The sequence below is a fragment of the Dendropsophus ebraccatus genome, chromosome 4 (assembly GCF_027789765.1).
Source record: "Dendropsophus ebraccatus isolate aDenEbr1 chromosome 4, aDenEbr1.pat, whole genome shotgun sequence".
In the NCBI taxonomy this organism is placed as follows: domain Eukaryota; kingdom Metazoa; phylum Chordata; class Amphibia; order Anura; family Hylidae; genus Dendropsophus; species Dendropsophus ebraccatus.
This window is the reverse complement of record NC_091457.1, coordinates 163,991,741-164,013,991: the sequence shown is the minus strand read 5'-3', so window position 1 is coordinate 164,013,991 and position 22,251 is coordinate 163,991,741. Positions and strand designations below refer to the sequence as shown.

General features: G+C 50.0%; 1 protein-coding gene across 1 annotated transcript in view; it reads right to left on the bottom strand.

The window, feature by feature from the left end:
* The window catches only part of PKN2 (protein kinase N2), a 60,475-nt gene extending 56,849 nt beyond the window's left edge, over window positions 1-3,626 (bottom strand). Inside the window, exon 1 of the mRNA XM_069967634.1 lies at window positions 3,328-3,626. Within this exon, the coding sequence (XP_069823735.1) occupies window positions 3,328-3,372 (45 nt within the window). The 5' untranslated portion in view covers window positions 3,373-3,626. The remainder of the gene's footprint in view (window positions 1-3,327) is intronic.
* Window positions 3,627-22,251: the final 18,625 nt, after the last annotated feature.

The following is a 22,251-nucleotide window of genomic DNA, read 5'->3' as shown; positions in this document are numbered from 1 at the left end:
CCGGTTGGGTTTAACTACAATTCCCAGAATGCCCTGACAGGACACGCTGAAAACTGCAACTTTGCCGCAGCTGGAGCCCCAAATTGCGAAAACTGAATTACACCATCCCTAAGCTGCCTGTGCATGATGGGAGTTGTAGTTCTGCAATAGCTGGAGCCCACCTGTTGTGGCGTTTCATCTTTACAATTCCCAAAATGTGAATCAGCTACACAGGAGATTATAACCCTCCAGGATGGGCCGCCAACGTCTAAGCAGCCGAGATCCCAGGTCACAGTCATGTGGTGCCCAATATCTTGTATCATTGGTTAGCTGCCTTCTAATCCAACACTGATGGCACAATATATGGTAAGCCATAGCACCCCGATATCTGGGAAAATAGGATTACTAAAAAAATAAATAAATAAAAAAAATTACGTATAATTTTTTTTTTTTTTTTTACTATGGTCGTCTATATTTCTACTATAGACAACCATAGGGAAAAAAAATTATATTATCTCTCTCTGGGACCTATGGCTAGCCATATATTGTGCCTGATTGACAAATACCCAGGAAACCATAAAGCACATTGACAAACAGGAAGCGCTATATACCCAGACCCAAGATATCCGGGAAAACACAACTAACTACGAGTCCCATCACATTCAATCTAAAGGTTTTACCATAAGTAAGTGAGATTATGTGCGAGGCGTCCTCCAGAGCAGATTACTACACCTCACATCTGCCGGACACAAGGCTTCCCGGCTACAGGGAACATCACCGGCCCGCGGTCTACTACTATACACTATACCAGAGCAGTGACCAGCGCTGCGTATAAGGAGCAAAGATCAGCATCATACATGGACCATCAGCTGGGTCGGCCCACTCATCTTTGGCACGAGGGTCAGGCCGTGAGGTGCACTAACACATACGTCTCTTCATGGGTACCTGCCATGAATAATCACTGTGCGGGTCGGTGCACAGAAAGTGGCCCTACCTCTCCGGCTCCAGTGCTGGGGTCCGCTGCCCTCCGCTACAGTTCCTGGTCCTTTGTAGGTCTGGAACCTGGGATGTGACATGTCAGGCCCATTCAGCAGTCATAGTGGGGTCCTACCGTGGTCGCAGACTGCCTGAGCGAGTCTGGCAGGTCATGTCCCAGGTCCCCACTGACCAGGAGCCGAGGATAGCGCACCCCACCACTGGGCCTGACCGCTGGGACCCCAACCCATCACACAGAATGATTGGAGCACCACTCACAGGCAGCAGACACTGGATTCATCCCCTATGGGGCTGACCCTGGGATTTCTGAGGGTCCTAGCAGCGCCCCCCTCCCCCACACTTATTAGCAGGTTACTTGAGGATAGGGAACAAGTATTTGAGATGGGATGATATATAAAGTGTGAGGTTTTGTTTTCATAGTTTGGACATTGAGGGGGTTAGGGGCCTGACACCAGGTGGTCATGTGACATGTGAGGAGGGTGGTCGGTTGCTGTATCTCTCCATCTAGTTCCGGAAGCTGGAGTCATACACAGCCCATTATGTACAAGTAACTGGACAGCTCCAGAGTTATAATAAAAACTTCTAACGTAATAAGCATTGACACATTTAATTACCGCAACTAATCCTTCCCATTAACAAGTCCAAAAAAGTCATCACGAAATAAATGCAATTGTTTCATTTACTAAAGAGGAGGGGGATGGATTAACTACAACTCCCAGCATGCTGCCGACCATCGCTGCAAAAAATATTCCGCAGCCAAATGAGCAACATTAGTGACGGTCCCTCCCGACCGAATGTTACCAATGTTTTTTAAAGGGGTTTTACTATGAGATGGTGGAGGGGTCCGACCTCTGAACCCTCCGGGGATGGAGCCATGTTTAAAAAGAAGCTTTACTTCATCCGATAATACAATCGGCTTCCTTCCCTTTACAGCAGATCATTTACCAAAAGCTGTGCGGCCACCGCGGCCCCCAACTACTGGGAACACAGAGGAAAACAACGAGGGGTTTACCCGAGGTGATCTGACTATACAGCCACAACACCTCCCAATTCCTTCAAGAACGAGGAAGCAAACACCTGAAGGCGAGAAGCAATCGCTTTCTCTGTCTATGGAATGGAGAAGCCAATACAGGACCAGTCACTGGCTATAAACACAGCGACACCGCACATAAAAGGGTTAATGACTCACATCATAACCTACAGTCAGCGCAGGGACCGGCACTATATACTATACTTATAGACTTATTACATGGCGTACAGGAGGGAAAAGTGATCTCCAATACTCTGATCAATACTAACCAGACGCGTCTACAACCGGGATCAATGCAAACACAATGGACGCTACACAATCATACAAAGATCAATAGGTAGAGATTTCTCCATAATATATATAAAAATTTATTGAGATTTAATACGACCAATATTCCTCTAAATATCACAATTTATAGTAAAAACACAGATGTCCAATATAAGCTCCCATAGACGTCGATGGACATCAGGATCGAGGAAAACATTTCCTCATAGAATCCAGAAAATTTTCTGCCTCGTTTCACAGTGTGAACAGGTCCTTACAGATGGGGCAGAGGAGCTCCGACCCCGGGGATCACAAGCCAATGTAATGTCCATCTACTGGATAGAGAATACGTGCAGGACTGGGAGCTGTACGGGGGCTGGGGGACCCTCATTCATTGATAGGTGCCCCCCACCATGAATGACAGGCATCAGCTGCCCCCCAATGTCTGCACTGAGGCTCCAACCCCCACAGGGATCAACCACACACCCTTCACATCTGCAACAAAACTCGGTGGTGGTGGTGGTGGTGGTGGTGGTGGTGGTGGTGGGGCATATCTGCAGGATTCCCCTATATCAGTAGGGCATAGGTAGAGCCCCCATATATCTATAGGACAAATACAGGAGCCCCCCTATACCGCAGGGTACAGGCAGTGTCCCCCTATATATGCAGGGCCCCTTGTATGCTCAGGACCTCCTATATCAGGTCCCCCCATATCTGCAGGAGATTATATATATATACACACACACACACACACACACACATATACAGGGCCCCCTATATCTGCAGTGTATACAGCCCCCTACCCTATATCTGCAGGCCCATATATATATGTATTATATACATACACACAGGGGCCCCCCTATATCTGCAGGGTATATACAGGGCTCCCCATATTATATTATATATACACACACACCCCCGGTCCGATCAGAACTCTCACACAACTCTGCGGCCGCTGAGAAAGTTTCTCCCGCTCGGTGCGGCAGTGGTGCGGCAGTGGTGCGGTTGTGATGCGGCAGCTCCCGGTCCGGATCCCGCCCCAGCCCCGGGCCCCTCACCTGGTAGTCGGTCAGGATGATCTCCCGGTCCGTGTTGGACGCCATGGCGGCTCCTCTTGTCCGAGCACCTGGGGGAGGCGGCTCCGAGCTCGGGGGGAGGGAGAGAGGTCGCCCCGTGTCCCCTCCTCACATGAAGGGAGAGACCGAGAGGAAGCGGGGATACAGGAAACCAGCAGGGAATGGCCGCGCCGCCTCCTCCGCCCTCACCCTGCCCCGGCCCGCCGCCCTCTGACTACCGCCGCCCGTACACCGCGCCTGTCGCACCGTTTGCGTGTCACGCTGTCGCACTGGACGACGTTTTGCGACCGTCACGTGATCTTCGGACAGGGTAGTACACAACGACCCGAGGAGAGTATGCCAAGTGCCGCCTTTACCGCAGCGCCTCCTAGCGGCGGCCCCGGGAACCTCGCCCTCCGCTGCTGCTGGGATCTCCCTGCTCTGCCCAGTCCACACTGAGAGAAAACGCATCCAGTGCCGCGCTGTGCTGGGGTCTGAATACCGTGCAATCAGGGAAATCTCCTGCGTCTTCTCTATTGTTTAATGTCATTGAATATTCCTATGATCGTCTCCATTCCCTCCATAGTCTGGAAACTTTACACCCCATAAAGTATATAAATCCTAGTGTCTGTCAGTCACCATACACACCGTCCTAGCCCCATTATACGCTTAGGCGGTGCGCAAGTGGCGGCATTTCTTATGTCTGCGTAATAATCATCCGCAATGCGTCCGTGTTTATCGGATCTGCAGAATTGGCTAAAATGCGGTTACGCGAGCGAGCCGACGAATAGGAAGAACTATTTTGTAGATCCCCGTTGACTTCCCTGGGTAAATCTGCCGCCATTATGGGCCAGGGCTGCGTGTACGTCACGTTTCGTGCCGCCAGGATGTGAATGGCGGCCGCAGATGCGTCCGTGTGTGGGCCGCCAGGATATGAATGGCGGCCGCAGATGCGTCCGTGTGTGGGCCGCCAGGATATGAATGGCGGCCGCAGATGCGTCCGTGTGTGGGCCGCCAGGATATGAATGGCGGCCGCAGATGCGTCCGTGTGTGGGCCGCCAGGATATGAATGGCGTCCGTGTGTGGGCCGCCAGGATATGAATACCGGCCGCAGATGTGTCTGTGTGTGGGCCGCCATCAGCCTCATGGAATCCAGTGACCCCAGGGTGAGCGTACACAAGTTACAGCTCAGACAGAAAGGCGCAATTTCCATCTGACGCAGAAAGTTACAGAAACGTAGAGGAGCCGGCTGTGCGGATAGAGCTGTGACTCGTCATGTGAACGCGGCCTAAGAACCAGCACCAGAAAGGGCGAGCGATGATGTGGCTTTTACACACTTTACCAGCACGTGCCGCAAAATCACTTGTAGTAAAGCGCAGTCAGTTTTGCAGCAGTCGAACAGCTATACCACAGCCACAAGATGTGAGCCCAACCCAAGGCCGGTATAACACAGGCGCCGTATGGCCGCAAGGCAACCATGGCGCTGATGGACCCGACTAATGGCAAGTTTACACTGTCAGATTATTGAAGCCAAAGCCAGGAATGGATGTGACAAGAGGAGAATTCTCAGTATTTCCTTTATGACCTGTTCCCTGTTTATAGTCTGTTCCTGGCTTTGGCTTCAGTAATCTGTCTGTGTAAACGCATTGTTAGGGGGCAGTCACACACTCCGTGAGGGAGATTTATCAAACATGGTGTAAAGTGAAACTGGCTCAGTCGCCCCTAGCAACCAATCAGATTCCACCTTTCATTTTCCAAAGAGTCTGTGAGGAATGAAAGGTGGAATCTGATTGGTTGCCGGGGGCAACTGAGCCAGTGTCACTTTACACCATGTTTGATAAATCTCCCCATGTTCGTAAATATGGACGTGCTATGGACCAGAATATAGAACGTCCAGCATCATGATATATTATGATGCCGGGAGCTCTGAAACGGTTTAAATCTTTGCGTTACACGCAGTGTCAGTACGGCAGCGATACGTCCGTGTTCATTACGCAGTGTCAGTACGGCAGCGATGCGACCGTGTTCATTACGCAGTGTCAGTACGGCAGCGATCCTACCGTGTTCATTACGCAGTGTCAGTACAGCAGCGATGCGTCCGTGTTCATTACGCAGTGTCAGTACAGCAGTGATGCGACCGTGTTCATTACGCAGTGTCAGTACGGCAGCGATCCTACCGTGTTCATTACGCAGTGTCAGTACGGCAGCGATGCGACCGTGTTCATTACGCAGTGTCAGTACGGCAGCGATCCTACCGTGTTCATTACGCAGTGTCAGTACGGCAGCGATGCGACCGTGTTCATTACGCAGTGTCAGTACGGCAACGATGCGACCGTGTTCATTACGCAGTGTCAGTACAGCAGCGATGCGTCCATTACGCAGCGTCAGTACAGCAGCGATGCGTCCATTACGCAGTCTCAGTACAGCAGCGATGCGTCTGCGTTCATTGGATCTGCAGAATCGGCTAAAACAAGACCGAGCCACATTCTTCAGACAAATATGGACTTCTATATTTCACGGACGCAGTATATAAGCGCTGGATCATGGCGCATTATGTTAGATGCAGAACAGCACAGTCCTGGATATTAGTCGCTGTCCTGTGTAGCCAGGGCCATAGTATAGGGGCGCAGAGGCGGCCACCATAGCCACGTGTAACCTATAGTGTGACCGCGTCCTGACAGACAGACGGCCACACAGGGAAGCGATGGACGGCAGCAGGGGGATCGGACGCTTGTGGAGATATAGAGGTTTATGCTGAAGCTGGAAAACCCGTCCACTCACCGGATGTACAGAAATCCACAGTCAGGACACCAGACCGCGCCATTGTCATTCAATAACATCACTGCAACAGATCTGCTGCATGTCATACACCCCCCTCCCCATATCTGCTGCATGTCATACACCCCGAGGACCCCCGCCATATCTGCTGCATGTCATACACCCCGAGGACCCCCGCCATATCTGCTGCATGTCATACACCCCGAGGACCCCCGCCATATCTGCTGCATGTCATACACCCCGAGGACCCCCGCCATATCTGCTGCATGTCATACACCCCGAGGACCCCCGCCATATCTGCTGCATGCCATACACCCCGAGGACCCCCGCCATATCTGCTGCATGTCATACACCCCGAGGACCCCCGCCATATCTGCTGCATGCCATACACCCCGAGGACCCCCGCCATATCTGCTGCATGTCATACACCCCGAGGACCCCCGCCATATCTGCTGCATGCCATACACCCCGAGGACCCCCGCCATATCTGCTGCATGTCATACACCCCGAGGACCCCCGCCATATCTGCTGCATGCCATACACCCCGAGGACCCCCGCCATATCTGCTGCATGTCATACACCCCGAGGACCCCCGCCATATCTGCTGCATGTCATACACCCCGAGGACCCCCGCCATATCTGCTGCATGTCATACACCCCGAGGACCCCCGCCATATCTGCTGCATGTCATACACCCCGAGGACCCCCGCCATATCTGCTGCATGTCATACACCCCGAGGACCCCCGCCATATCTGCTGCATGTCATACACCCCGAGGACCCCCGCCATATCTGCTGCATGCCATACACCCCGAGGACCCCCGCCATATCTGCTGCATGCCATACACCCCGAGGACCCCCGCCATATCTGCTGCATGCCATACACCCCGAGGACCCCCGCCATATCTGCTGCATGTCATACACCCCGAGGACCCCCGCCATATCTGCTGCATGTCATACACCCCGAGGACCCCCGCCATATCTGCTGCATGTCATACACCCCGAGGACCCCCGCCATATCTGCTGCATGTCATACACCCCGAGGACTCCCACCATATCTGCTGTCCAGGTTTCCGCAGAGGTTACAGCACACACATCTACTCACCAGGAGCTCGTCCTTTCCTCCCAGACACAGACCCTCACAACGGCCGTCCTGTTCTCGGCCTGGCAGGTGACCCTTCCCCGCTTGTCCGTGCAGTGAAGGCCTCAGCATGAGCTGTGATGGTGGATGTTACTGGAGAAGGTCCGTCAGTCATTACTTGTCAGGTGATTGGTTCGGCCTTCTCCAGGTGAGCTCTGTCCTACGGAGCCTGATTCCATGGTTAACCCTTTATGATACACAGGTTTGTGTTATTAGGCCATGCTTTGGCCTTGTGATGTGTGCGCTGCCTGGGTTGCACTTAAAGGGGTTATCAGCGCTACAAAAACATGGCCACTATCTTCCAGAGACAGCACCGCTCTTGTCTCCAGGTCAGGTGCGGTTTGCAATTAAGCTCCATTCACTTCAATGAAATAAGTTACAAAATCTGAACCGAAACTGGATGAGCGGTTCTGTCTCTGGAAGAAAGTGGCCATGTTTTTGTAGCGTTGGATAACCCCTTTAACAACAGTAAATGGCCGCACCGTCCCCAGAAATCCAGCGTATTTGGTGGCTGCCACAGGAACTTATATGTCACAACATGTCAATTCTTTGGGCGGAGCATAGACTGGAGTCTATGGGACCGGCGGAGATCCAAGCAGGAACATGCGGTGGAATACGCAGGAAGTTCTCCACGCGGATTCTGTAGTGTGAACGCACCCTTAAAGGGATTGTCCTTAAAGCGGTTCGACAGCTAAGTTCCATTGAAGTGAATGGAGGTGAATTGTAATACCACACACAACCTGAGGACAGGGTGATGCTGTTTTAACAAGAAAGTAGCTGTGCTTTTTCTAATCTTGAATAATATACTTAAATCACGAGATATTGCCAGGGCCTATGCTGCTATAATTGAACGGCCTTCTCTGCATCATCGTTCATTACGATGCCAGGACCTTCAATACTATGGCACAGCGTGTCAGTACAGTGAATGATGATGCCAGGACCTCCAATACTATGGCACAGCGTGTCAGTACAGGAAATGATGATGCCAGGAGCTCCAATACTATGGCACAGCGTGTCAGTACAGGGAATGATGATGCCAGGAGCTCCAATACTATGGCACAGCATGTCAATACAGTGAATGATGATGCCAGGAGCTCCAATACTTCTGTCAGGGGTGATTATTCCATGACCGTTTGAGCTACCTTAGGCGTCAGTGGGGTCTATCTTGTTCCATTTGGGCGATAGGCCTTCTTGCTACTATTGTTTATGCCATTTATTTTTGCTTTGTACTTAATATATGTTTTCAGGTAGTATTGTAGTATTTAATATCATGGTTCTTTCCTGTAATCTTTCCATCCATATATGTGCAGGCTTTTTACCATTCAATACTTGTCTATATGTTTGGTAGCTCCGGTCATGGTTGCATTATTCTGTGCATCCAATCCCCTGTAGGGTTTAGACCCGCTATTTACATTGTATGTGGGTCAACCTTGATCATTTTTGTGTTCCTTATGGGAACGTTTTAGATGTTTTTAATTAAGTGTTTGGTGTTTTTGCTTAAATAAAATTTGATATTTTTTCATACTTTATATTTGTGGTGTGCGCTTGTATAGTGTGTCCAGCTTTCTTCTTCCTTGGTCTATTACTGATTTATTCTGGACATATAGTGGCACCCCCCATAGAATTATATCCAGGTAGAGCCTCCATATTTGTTTGTTAGGAGCTCCAATACTATGGCACAGCGTGTCAGTACAGGGAATGATGATACCAGGAGCTCCAATACTATGGCACAGCGTGTCAGTACAGTGAATGATGATGCCAGGAGCTCCAATACTATGGCACAGCGTGTCAGTACAGTGAATGATGATGCCAGGACCTCCAATACTATGGCACAGCGTGTTAGTACAGGAAATGATGATGCCAGGAGCTCCAATACTATGGCACAGCGTGTCAGTACAGGGAATGATGATGCCAGGAGCTCCAATACTATGGCACAGCATGTCAATACAGTGAATGATGATGCCAGGAGCTCCAATACTATGGCACAGCATGTCAGTACAGTAAATGATGATGCCAGGAGCTCCAATACTATGGCACAGCGTGTCTGTACAGTGAATAATGATGCCAGGAGCTCCAATACTATGGCACAGCGTGTCAGTACAGTAAATGATGATGCCAGGAGCTCCAATACTATGGCACAGAGTGTCTGTACAGTGAATATTGATGCCAGGAGCTCCAATACTATGGCACAGCGTGTCAGTACAGTAAATGATGATGCCAGGAACTACAAAGTCCACTCTGTAACACATGACTGTGCATGAAACGTATCAATGCCCCTTAAGGGCATATTCACAGGATAATGGTTGCAGGGTTTTTGACGTTGAAGCCATACTGTTTCACTTAAAGGGGTACTTCAGCAACATATTTTCTTCCAAATCAACTGGTTTTATAAAGTTGTATCGATTTGTAAATGACTGCTTTTTAGAAATCTCCAGTCTTCCAGTACTTATCAGCTGCTGTATGTCCTGCAGTAAGTGGTGTATTCTCTCCAGTCTGACACATTATTCTCTGTTGCCACCTCTGTCCATGTCAGGAACTGTCCAGAGCAGGAGAGGTTTTCTATGGCGATTTGCTGCTGCTCTGGACAGTTCCTGACATGGACAGAGGTGGCAACAGAGAGCACTGTGTCAGATTGGAGAGAATACACCACTTCCTGCAGAACATACGGCAGCTGATAAGTACTGGAAGACTGGAGATTCTTAAACAGAAGTAAATGACAAATCTAAATAACTTTATGAAACCAGTTATTTTGAAAGAAAAATATTTTCACCAGAGTATCCCTTTAAACTCAAAGGGGGGTTCACTGCCGATTATGCAGAAAGAAGTGACTTGTAGTTCCATCGAGGCACCTAGAAGAAGTTTTTGCTTGTGTGTACATGCCCTGAGAAGCCATATAGTGACTATATACCTGAGCCGTGCTCTGTAACCAGACTTGCAGGCAGCAGAGATATAAAAGTGTCACTCAGTGCACAGAGTTACAGTCGCGGGTCAGAAGTCGGTGATCATTCCGTCAGGGTTTGCATTATTCTGCATGTGTTCCTAGGATGACACATACTTCTATCCTTATTCACACCTACTAACAGGTCTTTCCGGACGTTCTATCTATGAATAACCGGTAACACCCTTCACATTTGAGTAAGTTTCATTTACAACACAATTACCTACAATGTAAAAATGTGATGTCACCATTAGGCAAAAAAGTCCTCGATGTGAGATGAACGTGTCTCCTTATAAAGGGCCCATTGATGGTTAATTGTTCCTAAGACGTTGAATCACTACAGATCAGTACAAGTCACCTTACACCTCCGGTAGACAGGCGCCTGCAGATCAAGAGGCTCTACAGGAGGGTTATTATTGCATTCAGATCAATTTAAAGGGGTATTCCACCTAAGAGCTAAAAAATTAAATTCTCCCAAACCTAGCCGCTCTTACTCCCCAAGTCCCCCTGAGTATTTTGAGCCGTCTCCTGTCTTTCTAGCTGCTGCCATTCCTAAGTTACAAATTTTTCTAAAAGCCGATCTATATCCAAGATGGCGCCGGCCAGGAAACTACATGTCCCATCATGCATCTCCCTGATTGGTCTGTTTGTGTTCTGCCCTTAGCTTTCTTTCCTGCCCACTGCTGTCATTACTGTTGCACAGTAAACACACGACTGGTTTTCCGCTGATTTTGCGTCACATCACCTCAGTATGTATTCCATACTAGCTGATTATGTAGCAGAGCTTACGCTCACGTGGTGTAGCAGAGCTGACGTGCGCATGGTGTAACAGAGCTGACGTGCGCATGGTGTAGCTGTGTGCTGCAAAACAGGCATCTGTTTACCGAAGGTGGGGGTGTAGTGTAAGTTTAGATCTCTGCTTGCTGACTGTGAATGAAAACATTCTAGTTCCATCCAAACTCTAAGAACATCTATAACACTTACAATATGCATATTGTAAGTGTTATAGATGTTCTTAGAGTTTGGATGGAACTAGAATGTTTTCATTCACAGTCAGCAAGCTGAGACACAAAGACAGGTACATATGCCTGCATTCACTGACAGCAAGCAGAGATAGCACTAAAAGGCTGCATTCCCTGACAGCAAGCAGATATAGAACTAGCTCAGGGACACATGTAAGTCTATGGAAGCAGCACAGGTGCATGGAGATGATGTAGATGTAGAGAACACAGAGATTGTTTTTTTTACAAGCAATACCTACAGACACTATGCAGTGTTAAGCAACTAAAGGAGGACAAGTCAGAGATCACCCCAGCCCATGCCGAGAACCTCTCTAAACACTGCAGGGTGGTATCCTAGGACAGAAGAACTGACCCGGATAGAGCAAAGCAACTATAATCAAGGTCTACGCAGGTGACACCGGAAAACATCGGACACTTAGCTTCGCCCAGGTAACATAGTCTGGGGCTTGTGTCACCCTTGTAGGACGGATAACCCGACACTGCAGGGCAGAAGGTGGTTTAGCGACAGTAAGGTAAAAAAAACAAGGCACAAATATTCTTCTCTCAAGTATTTGTGGCTCCAACCAAGCGCTGTCCCCTGGGTATGGCATGGCGGTGCAGAGTGATAGCCTTCCTTATTCACAATCCCTTTTACCCTGTACAAATCTCCCACCTTACCAGCACCAACCCCAGACCATCACATGACCTCCACCATGTATAACAGATGGCGTCAGGCATTCTTCCAGCATCTTCTCCTTTCTTCTGCGTCTCACAAACGTTCTTCTTTGTCATCCAAACACCTCAAACTTGGATTCATCCGTCCACAACACTTTTTCCAGTCTTCCTCTGCCCAATGTCTGTGTTCTTTTTAGAATAGTCATTTACCACATTAGCAATGTATAGAGTGGATTTGTTTAAAGTTAGGACTAGTTTAAAGTTATCTTCATTGAAAAGTACAGGGCTTTTCCTTAAAAGAAAAGGACAATTCAATGTGACCTCAAACTTTTGAACAGTAGTGTACCTGCTTTGTTTAAGGGCTGGCCATATTGATCCTCAATGGTCGGTGACCTGCTGGACTGTGATGGGTCCCTTGGTTATCCTGCTCTCTGCTGCCACCTCTGTCCATGTCAGGAACTGTCCAGAGCAGGAGAAGTTTTCTATGGGGATTTGCTGCTGCTCTGGACAGTTCCTGACATGGACAGAGGTGGCAGCAGGGAGCACTGTGTCAGACTGGAGAGAATACACCACTTCCTGCGGGACATGCAGCAGCTGATAAGTACTGGAAGACTGGAGATTTTCTTATTAGAAGTAAATTACAAATTTCTGCCACTTTCTGGCACCAGTTGATATGAAAGTTTTTTTTTCTGCTAGAGTACCCTTTTAAGTCTTGATGCCTTTTGTAAAGTTAAAAAACCCAATTTATTAAGAAACACCATAAAATTCTGCAGTTTGAAAACAAGAAACTGATCTCCTGAATTATGCATCATCCGGTAATGGAAGGGGAAGGTGTTTAGGCGGTAATGATACTTTCATTGCGGCCATTTGGGCAGCAGTAATGCTTAGCTCTCGGACGCAGTGTGCTGTGTTTGTCAATCAATAGAGGAAATACTTCTTCTTATTACACAGACAAGGAGCTTTCTGAGGTATCAGCAAAAGCAATGGCGGAGGCGGCAGATCGGGGCCCTTACCGCTCAGTACCACAACCACACATACAGAATAGGAAACGGTAAATGTGTGCAGTGCATTGATAAAAATCACTATAAACCACAGATTAACTGACTAATGTAAAGCCCAAGAGGGTTAAAGGGGCACTCCACTTAAACATAAACTTTGATATGTTGTTGCCCATGGTGAGACTAACATTCCTTCCATACAGATTTTTGTGCCTTCAGCAGAAAGCAGCAGCTCAGAACTGGGGGAAGGAAACTGAATACAGGGCGATATTGGCCCATTTGACTGGCAAGTACCTATTGTAATAGGGACCTTTCATTCTAGTCATAGCAATGATTTGCTGCCCCCCTTCCATCTTCCTTCTCTCCCCTCTCCTTTCTGAAGACTTGTATTGGCAGCATGTAATCTAATCTCTCAGTGAGCTGTTAATTTGTCCTGTGAAACACAGGAGGGAGCAGTCTTTTTCATTAGCTGAAAGTTTAGTAAAATGGAGAAAAGAGACAGGGGAAAAAAGTATTTTTATCTGATAAGATATCTTACAGCATTTCTTACATTTACTTGTCCGATTACTTTATGCAACGTTTGGAGAAACCATTTAAAGTGGATTTATCACCTACTTTTTTTTTTTAATTATTACAGTCTGAAAACTGAAACATGTTGGGATAGTCATTATAAATAGACTGTGCGGCGTCTGCATTCCTTCCTAATCTGCACTCGCTACATTGTTGCCGTCTGGTAAGTATAAAACATCTTTGCTATGATGACCAGAAGGCAGGCTGAAGGCACCCTGTATATACTGTATATCCAATATACTGTACATTACTGGGGCAGAATTCAGTTTCAGAGTCACATGGGCTAGCCAAAGCCAGGAATGGTGGCAGGGGTAATGCCAGGTGTAAATTAGGCTTTGGCCGACTGTCTAAGGTGTATGTGGGGCTCCGGAGGATGGGTGAGTATTAGAGATGAGCACGAGTCTTATCATTCACTGTATACTGGTGGCTGAAGAAGTTGGATGCAGCCCAGAAAAACATGGATATATCCATAGGCCATAGGCTGTAAGGCCATGTTCACACATGGTTCACAACGGCCGGTGTTACTGAAAGATGATCTTAATTTCTGGTGAATTCGGATGTGGCTTCCCCGGTGTGCGCCCGCATCCCAATTCACAGCTGCACACAATGGAGCGTGGGGCCAGAGCATACGACGTAAGTTTAGCCTAAATCACGGCCGTTGTTGCAATTTGCCCTTTAATTGCCCTTAATATAGGGAGCCATAGTCCTGGTCCATGTAGATGGCTGCAGCGTAGTCTCCGTCTATTTACAGCCTGATTTGTTACAGTGTGTCAGCGTAGTATGTCACCACCGAGGGGTCTCTCTCTATAAATATCTAGAAGTTATGTGAAAATCTAATAGCCGCACAATTTACACAATGTAAATTCTCGGATTGCGGAGAATCCCTTTATGATGATATCCACTCGGGGACGTAATAACAACGTCTTCATTCCATTTCTTTATTAGAATAATGCTGAGATAGCGAAAAGTTCACCTGTAACTAAAGTCCTAAACTGCACTGAGATGTAGTGTCTGATGGACACAGCATATACTGGTACTGGGCTCCATGGGCATGGTGGATGTGTGAGCACAGAGGCCATATGGCGGCACATCTAGGCTGTATGGCGGCACCTGTAGGCTGTATGGCGGCACCTGTAGGCTGTATGGCACACATGTAGACTGTATGGCGGCACATCTAGGCTGTATGGCGGCACCTGTAGGCTGGGTTCACACTATGTATATTTGAGGCTGTATTTGTGAGGCTGTATAGCAACCAAAACCAGGAGTGGATTGAAAACACAGAAAGGCTCTGTTCACATAATGTTGTAATTGAGTGGATGGCCGTCATTTAATGGCAAATATTTGCTGTTATTTTAAAACAACGGCTGTGGTATTGAAATAATGGCTGTTATTTACTGTTATATGGCGGCCATCCACTCAATTTCAACATTGTGTGAACAGATCCTTTCTGTGTTTTCAATCCACTCCTGGTTTTGGTTGCTATGAGGACCTGACATGAGGACCAAATACAGCCTCAAATATACATAGTGTGAACCCAGCCGTAGGCTGTATGGCACACATGTAGGCTGTATGGCGGCACCTGTAGGCTGTATGGCACACATGTAGGCTGTATGGCGGCACCTGTAGGCTGTATGGCACACATGTAGGCTGTATGGCGGCACATGTAGACTGTATGGTGGAACATGTAGGCTGTATGGCGGCACCTGTAGGCTGTATGGCACACATGTAGGCTGTATGGTGGCACATGAAGGCTGTATGGCGGCACCTGTAGACTGTATGGCACACATGAAGGCTGTATGGCGGCACATGTAGACTGTATGGCGGCACATGTAGGCTGTATGGCGACACCTGTAGACTGTATGGTGGAACATGTAGGCTGTATGGCGGCACCTGTAGGCTGTATGGCACACATGTAGGCTGTATGGCGGCACATGTAGGCTGTATGGCGGCACATGTAGGCTGTATGGCGGCACATGTAGGCTGTATGGCGGCAAAAGTAGACTGTATGGCAACACATGTAGGTTGTATGGCGGCACATGTAGATATACCACACTTTCACTATCCTCTGTACCCACTGCTGAGGCTGCTGGGTCTCTCCTGCTCATCCTCCCCACCATCTTACTCTTTGTCCTGTCGATTCAAACAGAAATTCAAAGCTTGCTGTTTTAGTCCAGGTACCATGCTCATTTTAAGGGGTACTCCAGTGGAAAAAAAATGTGTGTCAAATCAACTGGTGCCAGAAAGTTATATAGATTTGTAAATTTTTTCTATAAAAAAATCTCCAGTCTTCCTGTACTTATCAGCTGCTGTATGTCCTGCAGAAAGTGGTGTATTCTCTCCAGTCTGACACAGTGCTCTCTGCTGCCACAGGTGCCTCTCGTCCGGGCAGCCCATAGGATACAGCAGCGTCCGCTGCCGATGCTCCTATTCAACGGAGCGACGGCAGCAGATCGTTGCTGTATCAGTCGCTTGTTTTTCAACATGTTTAAAACCAAGCGACTGCAACGATCAGCCGACATGAATGATGTCGGCTGATCGTTGCACTTTATTCCACGGGACGATTATCGTCCGTAGCGGCCGATATCGGCCGATATTCGTTCCGTGGAATAGGGCCTTTAGCAAAACTGTTCTATTGACCCTCTGAGTTGCCTGAATACTGTGGTTGTGCCACAGGGAAGATATATTGTCCCTATCTAGCTATCCTGCACCTGTTTACCTTACGGTCCCTTTGCCTGGTCCTTGTGCACTAAAGAAGGATCAAGCATGTTGGATTTCGCCATGTCTGATCCTTGTTACCATGGAGATACGTCACCATCTGAGAAGTTTGGCAGCGGCTTCTCTCCCCCTGTTCATCAACACAATACATGCTGGTTGAAGGACACGTCTGCGGCATTGTCATAGGGAATAGCTGTTAACCCTGTATGTCCTGCATAGAAGGATAGAAGTCTTGGATACTGTGAGGACGTTGTTGGTCATAAGAAGACTTATTTCACCTATGTTTGCAGGAGAGCCGACCCCATTCATGTATTATGAATAGACTTGTATGGCGGTTAATGGCAGGCATTGTTGGCGGAGGCTTCTCAGCCTTTCTGCGGCCGTCCATTAACCACGGTTATAATGCTCCAGGTTTTCTACTTAATTTAAAAGCTTTCCATTAAATGTGTCTGTAATAATTAAGAGGCCGAGTATGCAAAGCAGATTTATTGTTCTCAGTAGGAGTTAATGCACTAAGATGGTGAGCGGCAGCAAGTACGGGGAGGGAAGGATTGATGGCAACAAAGTGCATCACAGAGAACACCATAAAGACCAAGCAACCCAAGGGAACGGGGCCGCAACGTGCATCATAAAGACCCAGCAACCCAAGGGAACGGGGCCGGCAACGTGCATCATAAAGACCCAGCAACCCAAGGGAACGGGGCCGGCAACGTGCATCATAAAGACCCAGCAACCCAAGGGAACGGGGCCGGCAACATGCATCATAAAGACCCAGCAACGCAAGGGAATGGGGCCGGCAACGTGCATCATAAAGACCCAGCAACGCAAGGGAATGGGGCCGGCAACGTGCATCATAAAGACCCAGCAACGCAAGGGAATGGGGCCGGCAACGTGCATCATAAAGACCCAGCAACCCAAGGGAACGGGGCCGGCAACGTGCATCATAAAGACCCAGCAACCCAAGGGAACGGGGCCGGTAACGTGCTTCATAAAAAAACAGCAACCCAAGGGAACGGGGCCGGCAACGTGCATCATAAAGACCCAGCAACCCAAGGGAACGGGGCCGGCAACATGCATCATAAAGACCCAGCAACGCAAGGGAATGGGGCCGGCAACGTGCATCATAAAGACCCAGCAACGCAAGGGAATGGGGCCGGCAACGTGCATCATAAAGACCCAGCAACGCAAGGGAATGGGGCCGGCAACGTGCATCATAAAGACCCAGCAACCCAAGGGAACGGGGCCGGCAACGTGCATCATAAAGACCCAGCAACCCAAGGGAACTGGGCCGGTAACGTGCTTCATAAAAAAACAGCAACCCAAGGGAACGGGGACGGCAACGTGCATCATAAAGACCCAGCAACCCAAGGGAACGGGGCCGGCAACGTGCATCATAAAGACCCAGCAACCCAAGGGAACGGGGCCGGCAATGTGCACCATAAAGACCCAGCAACCCAAGGGAACGGGGCCGGTAACGTGCATCATAAAAAAACAGCAACCCAAGGGAACAGGGCCAGCATTGTGCATCATAAAGACCAAGCAACGCAAGGGAAGGGGGCCGGCAATGTGCATCATAAAGACCCAGCAACCCAAGGGAACGGGGTCGGCAATGTGCATCGTAAAGACCCAGAAACCCAAGGAAACAGGGCCGGCAACGTGCATCATAAAGACCCAGAAACCCAAGGGAACGGGGCCGGCAACGTGCATCATAAAGACCCAGCAACCCAAGGGAACGGGGCCGGCAACGTGCATCATAAAGACCAATCAACCCAAGGGAACGGGGCCAGCATTGTGCATCATAAAGACCCAGCAACGCAAGGGAACGGGGCCGGCAATGTGCATCATAAAGACCCAGCAACGAAAGGTAACGGGGCCGGCAATGTGCATCATAAAGACCCAGCAACCCAAGGGAACGGGGTCGGCAATGTGCATCGTAAAGACCCAGAAACCCAAGGAAACAGGGCCGGCAACGTGCATCATAAAGACCCAGAAACCCAAGGGAACGGGGCCGGCAACGTGCATCATAAAGACCCAGCAACCCAAGGGAACGGGGCCGGCAACGTGCATCATAAAGACCAATCAACCCAAGGGAACGGGGCCAGCATTGTGCATCATAAAGACCCAGCAACGCAAGGGAACGGGGCCGGCAATGTGCATCATAAAGACCCAGCAACCCAAGGGAACGGGGTCGGCAATGTGCATCGTAAAGACCCAGAAACCCAAGGAAACAGGGCCGGCAATGTGCATCGTAAAGACCCAGAAACCCAAGGGAACGGGGCCGGCAATGTGCATCATAAAGACCCAGCAACCCAAGGGAACAGGGCCGGCAATGTGCATCGTAAAGACCCAGAAACCCAAGGAAACAGGGCCGGCAACGTGCATCATAAAGACCCAGCAACCCAAGGGAACGGGGCCGGCAACGTGCATCATAAAGACCAACCAACCCAAGGGAACGGGGCCAGCATTGTGCATCATAAAGACCCAGCAACGCAAGGGAACGGGGCCGGCAATGTGCATCATAAAGACCCAGCAACCCAAGGGAACGGGGTCGGCAATGTGCATCGTAAAGACCCAGAAACCCAAGGAAACGGGGCCAGCAACGTTCATCATAAAGACCCAGAAACCCAAGGGAACGGGGCCGGCAACGTGCATCATAAAGACCCAGCAACCCAAGGGAACGGGGCCGTCAACGTGCATCATAAAGACCCAGCAACCCAAGGGAACGGGGCCGGCAACGTGCATCATAAAGACCAATCAACCCAAGGGAACGGGGCCAGCATTGTGCATCATAAAGACCCAGCAACGCAAGGTAACGGGGCCGGCAACGTGCATCATAAAGACCCAGCAACCCAAGGGAACGGGGTCGGCAATGTGCATCGTAAAGACCCAGAAACCCAAGGAAACAGGGCCGGCAACGTGCATCATAAAGACCCAGAAACCCAAGGGAACGGGGCCGGCAACGTGCATCATAAAGACCCAGCAACCCAAGGGAATGGGGCCGGCAACGTGCATCATAAAAAAACAGCAACCCAAGGGAACGGGGCCGGCAATGTGCATCATAAAGACCTAGCAACCCAAGGGAACGGGGCCGGCAATGTGCATCGTAAAGACCCAGAAACCCAAGGAAACAGGGCCGGCAACGTGCATCATAAAGACCCAGCAACCCAAGGGAACGGGGCCAGCAACGTGCATCATAAAGACCAACCAACCCAAGGGAACGGGGCCAGCATTGTGCATCATAAAGACCCAGCAACGCAAGGGAACGGGGCCGGCAACGTGCATCATAAAGACCAACCAACCCAAGGGAACGGGGCCAGCATTGTGCATCATAAAGACCCAGCAACGCAAGGGAACGGGGCCGGCAATGTGCATCATAAAGACCCAGCAACCCAAGGGAACGGGGTCGGCAATGTGCATCGTAAAGACCCAGAAACCCAAGGAAACGGGGCCAGCAACGTGCATCATAAAGACCCAGAAACCCAAGGGAACGGGGCCGGCAACGTGCATCATAAAGACCCAGCAACCCAAGGGAACGGGGCCGGCAACGTGCATCATAAAGACCCAGCAACCCAAGGGAACGGGGCCAGCATTGTGCATCATAAAGACCCAGCAACGCAAGGGAACGGGGCCGGCAACGTGCATCATAAAGACCCAGCAACCCAAGGGAACGGGGTCGGCAATGTGCATCGTAAAGACCCAGAAACCCAAGGAAACAGGGCCGGCAACGTGCATCATAAAGACCCAGAAACCCAAGGGAACGGGGCCGGCAACGTGCATCATAAAGACCCAGCAACCCAAGGGAATGGGGCCGGCAACGTGCATCATAAAAAAACAGCAACCCAAGGGAACGGGGCCGGCAATGTGCATCATAAAGACCTAGCAACCCAAGGGAACGGGGCCGGCAATGTGCATCGTAAAGACCCAGAAACCCAAGGAAACAGGGCCGGCAACATGCATCATAAAGACCCAGCAACCCAAGGGAACGGGGCCAGCAACGTGCATCATAAAGACCAACCAACCCAAGGGAACGGGGCCAGCATTGTGCATCATAAAGACCCAGCAACGCAAGGGAACGGGGCCGGCAACGTGCATCATAAAGACCAACCAACCCAAGGGAACGGGGCCAGCATTGTGCATCATAAAGACCCAGCAACCCAAGGGAACGGGGCCGGCAATGTGCATCATAAAGACCCAGCAACCCAAGGGAACGGGGTCGGCAATGTGCATCGTAAAGACCCAGAAACCCAAGGAAACGGGGCCAGCAACGTGCATCATAAAGACCCAGAAACCCAAGGGAACGGGGCCGGCAACGTGCATCATAAAGACCCAGCAACCCAAGGGAACGGGGCCGGCAACGTGCATCATAAAGACCCAGCAACCCAAGGGAACGGGGCCAGCATTGTGCATCATAAAGACCCAGCAACGCAAGGGAACGGGGCCGGCAACGTGCATCATAAAGACCCAGCAACCCAAGGGAACGGGGTCGGCAATGTGCATCGTAAAGACCCAGAAACCCAAGGAAACAGGGCCGGCAACGTGCATCATAAAGACCCAGAAACCCAAGGGAACGGGGCCGGCAACGTGCATTATAAAGACCCAGCAACCCAAGGGAATGGGGCCGGCAACGTGCATCATAAAAAAAACAGCAACCCAAGGGAACGGGGCCGGCAATGTGCATCGTAAAGACCCAGAAACCCAAGGAAACAGGGCCGGCAACATGCATCATAAAGACCCACCAACCCAAGGGAACGGGGCCGGCAACGTGCATCATAAAGACCAACCAACCCAAGGGAACGGGGCCAGCATTGTGCATCATAAAGACCCAGCAACGCAAGGGAACGGGGCCGGCAACGTGCATCATAAAGACCAACCAACCCAAGGGAACGGGGCCGGCAATGTGCACCATAAAGACCAAGCAACCCAAGGGAACGGGGCCGGCAACGTGCATCATAAAGACCCAGCAACCCAAGGGAACGGGGTCGGCAATGTGCATCATAAAGACCCAGCAACCCAAGGGAACGGGGCCGGCAATGTGCACCATAAAGACCAAGCAACCCAAGGGAACGGGGCCGGCAATGTGCACCATAAAGACCAAGCAACCCAAGGGAACGGGGCCGGCAATGTGCATCATAAAGACCAACCAACCCAAGGGAACGGGGCCGGCAACGTGCATCGTAAAGACCGAGCAACCCAAGGGAACGGGGCCGGCAACGTGCATCATAAAGACCCAGCAACCCAAGGGAACGGGGCCGGCAATGTGCACCATAAAGACCAAGCAACCCAAGGGAACGGGGACTGCAACGTGCATCATAAAGACCCAGCAACCCAAGGGAACGGGGCCGCCAATGTGCATCGTAAAGACCAACCAACCCAAGGGAACGGGGCCGGCAAAATGCATAATAAAAACCAAGAAACCCATGGAAATAGGGTTGCCAACATGGCTGGCTGGCAATCTGTATCATAAAGACCCAGCATCCCAAGGGAAAGGGGCCAGCAACCTGCATCAAAAGACCAAACAATTAAAGGGAATGGGGCCGGCAACCTGCAACATAAATACCCAGCAACCCAAGGGAACCGGGGAGGCAGTCTGCATCATAAAGACCAACCAACCCAAGGGAACGGGGCCAGAAACCTGCATCATAAAGACCCAGCAATCCAAAGGAACCGGGCTGGCAACAAGCATCCTAAAGAACCAGAAACCCAAGGTAACGAAGACTGCAACCTAAATCAAAAAGACCAACCAACCTGAGGGACGGCAACCTGCATCATAAGGACTCAGCAACCCAAGGGATCAGGGCTGGTAACCTGCATCATAAAGACCGAACAACCCAAGGGAATTGGGCCAGGAACCTCTATCATAAAGACCCAGCAACCCATACATGTTAGCATTAGAATAGACATTACACTGGGGGAGCTGTCTGTGTCACTAGTGCTGCAGCCTCCCCTAATGTCTATATAATACATGTTACCATTAGAATATACATTACACTGGGGGAAGCTGTCTGTGTCACTAGTGCTGCAGCCTCCCCTAATGTCTATATAATACATGTTAGCATTAGAATAGACATTACACTGGGGGAAGCTGTCTGTGTCACTAGTGCTGCAGACTCCC